Genomic DNA, 2,849 nt, shown 5'->3' with positions numbered 1-2,849 from the left:
TGAAAGTGAAAAGTGAAAGGGAAGTCGCTCAGTCATGTCCGACTCTAGCAACCCCATGGACTGCAGCCCACCAGTCTCCTCCGTCCATGGGATTTTCCAGGCAAAAGTACTGGAGTGGGGTGCCATTGCCTTCTCCACTAGCCCTTCCTACTTTCATATAAATTTTAGAATCGGCTTCTTAAATTACAAAAAAAAGCTGGGGCTTGATTGGACCTACAGTTATTATTCCACACACTGGTTTGAGAAGAATTGTCATTTTAACTATATAAAGTCTTCCAATCTATGAGTTTAGTATGTCTCACCTTTTAACTATGTCTTATTTATTATCATAACACTTTATTTTCTTTTAAGACTTACATACCTTTTATTAGAGTTACTCCTTGACACATAATAGTTTATGCCATTGAAATGTTATCTTTAAAACATTTATTTTCTGCTTTTGCTCAGAAATAGAAAAGTTCAATATTTAGAAACTGATTTTTGTATCCAACCTTACCAAACCCTATTAGTTCTAATATCTGCTGACTCTATTAGAGTTTCATATTATCTTCAAATAATGACAGCTCCTTTCTTACATTGTAATCTATAGACCTTTTCTTTCTTTTTCTTATTTATTGTGCTGGCTAAGGCCTTCAGGAAAGCACTGACTCCAAAGGTGATTGAATTTTAGTTTCATATTTCGAAGGCAGAGCCAAGAGGATCTGCTGACAGATCATATTTAGCAAGAGAAGAATCAAGTTTGAGTTCAAGGGTTTTGGCCTAAACAACTGGAAAAACAGCACTGTCATTTACCACAGGACAAGCCAGAGGTCTGTTGATTATATAGTGCAGGTAATTAAACGAGGAAAGATAAAAACTGACATTTATTGGCAATGATGTCTCTAACAGGCTTTAGCCTGTTTTTCCACTTTTGAAATAACTCCAGTAAGGATTTAAGCATTTATTCATGCTCCCAGTCAGGTTTGACTCAAAGCTTCCTGTTCATCACTGCCCTCTATAGGGGCTTGTGTGAATATGAGCTGTGCGCTCATTAAACTCCAAACCAGAAAATAAGGGATAATTTTTCCCTCCAGCTCAATTTTTCTTGTTTCCATGAGACATACACACACACACACACACACATCTTGTCTTTGTGATCTTTCATCTGATTAGGTAACTATAAGAGAGTCTCCCCCTCAGGAAACTTGGTCCCTGCAATGAACTTCCAGGTAGATTGTCTAGAAAGATGTCCTAGAAAGGCTAGCAGTATTTCTACGGGGTTAACCTAAGAACGAGGGCTTCCCAGGTGGCTCAGTGGTAAAGAATCCACCTGTCAGGGCAGGAGGAGCAGGAGACGTGGGTTCAACCCCTGGGATAGGAAGATCATCTGGAGAAGGAAATGGCAATCCACTCCAGTACTGGGGAATTCCATGGACAGAGGAGCCTGGCAGGCTATACTCCATGGGATCGCAAAGAGTCTGACAAGACTGAAGCGACTTAGCACACATGCATGGAACCCAAGAAGAGTGAAGAGACAATGAAAAGGTGACCCCCGAATATGAAACGCTGGGTCATACAAACAGACCCCATTGTCCCAGCTAGAAGGCCCATTTGATCATCCTTTATCGCATATTTCTCAGGTCACTAGTACAGGCTATGGTGTCCTTGCACAAAGAAGCAAAACTCCAAGAAGCTGGCACATTTAACAATCCAAAGGACGGTTCAGGACACAGTAACCTCCCCACTCAGTTCCCTGATGCTCATTTGACACACATATGGGGTATCACACTCGGGTGTGGGCTGCCACTCCCCTCTCCCACCCCTCTCCTGCCACCCCATCTCAAGAAAGAAGCTCCAAAAAGGCAAGGACGTTATCCTGTAAGCCTCTCTGTCCTCAGTGTCCAAAACGATGCCTATCATGTAAGAGTTGTTTCTTAGTTGCTAAGTCATGTCTGACACTTTGCCACCCTTGTGGACTGTAGCCCACCAGGATCCTCTGTCCATGGGATTTCCCAGGCAAGAATACTGGAGTGGGTTGCCATGTCCTTCTCCAGGGGATCTTACCAACCCAGGGATCAAACCCAGGTCTCCTGCATTGCAGGTGGATTCTTAACCAGCTGAATCAGAAGGGAAGCCCAAGAATAATGGAGTGGGTAGCCTATCCCTTCTTCAGTGGATCTTCCCGACCCAAGAATCAAACCAGGGTCTCCTGCATTGCAGGTGGATTCTTACAGTTCAGTTCAGTTCAGTCACTCAGTCGTGTCCGACTCTTTGCAACCCCATAAATCTCAGCACACCAGGCCTCCCTGTCCATCACCAACTCCCGGAGTTCACACAGACTCACATCCATCAAGTCAGTGATGCCATCCAGCCATCTCATCCTCTGTCGTCCCCTTCTCCTTCTGCCCCCAATCCCTCCCAGCATCAGAGACTTTTCCAATGAGTCAACTCTTCGCATGAGGTGGCCAAAGTACTGGAATTTCAGCTTTAGCATAATTCCTTCCAAAGAAATCCCAGGGCTGATCTCCTTCAGAATGGACTGGTTGGATCTCCTTGCAGTCCAAGGGACTTTCAAGTCTTCTCCAACACCACAGTTCAAAAGCATCAATTCTTCGGCACTCAGCCTTCTTCACAGTCCAACTCTCACATCCATACATGACCACAGGAAAAACCATAGCCTTGACTAGACAGACCTTTGTTGGCAAAGTAATGTCCCTGCTTTTCAATATGCTATCTAGGTTGGACATAACTTTCCTTCCAAGGAGTAAGCGTTTTTTAATTTCATGGCTGCAGTCACCATCTGCAGTGATTTTGGAGCCCAGGAAAATAAAGTCTGACACTATTTCCACTGTTTCCCCATCTATTTCCCA

The 2,849-nt window shown here is 43.9% G+C and overlaps 1 protein-coding gene across 1 annotated transcript in view; it reads left to right on the top strand.

Moving 5' to 3' along the window:
* Positions 1 to 1,635: 1,635 nt before the first annotated feature.
* The window catches only part of SRD5A3 (steroid 5 alpha-reductase 3), a 20,418-nt gene continuing 19,204 nt past the window's right edge, over positions 1,636 to 2,849 (top strand). Inside the window, exon 1 of the mRNA XM_010859721.1 lies at positions 1,636 to 1,711. Coding sequence (XP_010858023.1) covers positions 1,636 to 1,711 — 76 coding nt within the window. The remainder of the gene's footprint in view (positions 1,712 to 2,849) is intronic.

Source organism: Bison bison, unplaced genomic scaffold (assembly GCF_000754665.1).
Source record: "Bison bison bison isolate TAMUID 2011002044 unplaced genomic scaffold, Bison_UMD1.0 scf7180017864458, whole genome shotgun sequence".
In the NCBI taxonomy this organism is placed as follows: domain Eukaryota; kingdom Metazoa; phylum Chordata; class Mammalia; order Artiodactyla; family Bovidae; genus Bison; species Bison bison.
This window is presented reverse-complemented; position numbering and strand designations above follow the sequence as displayed.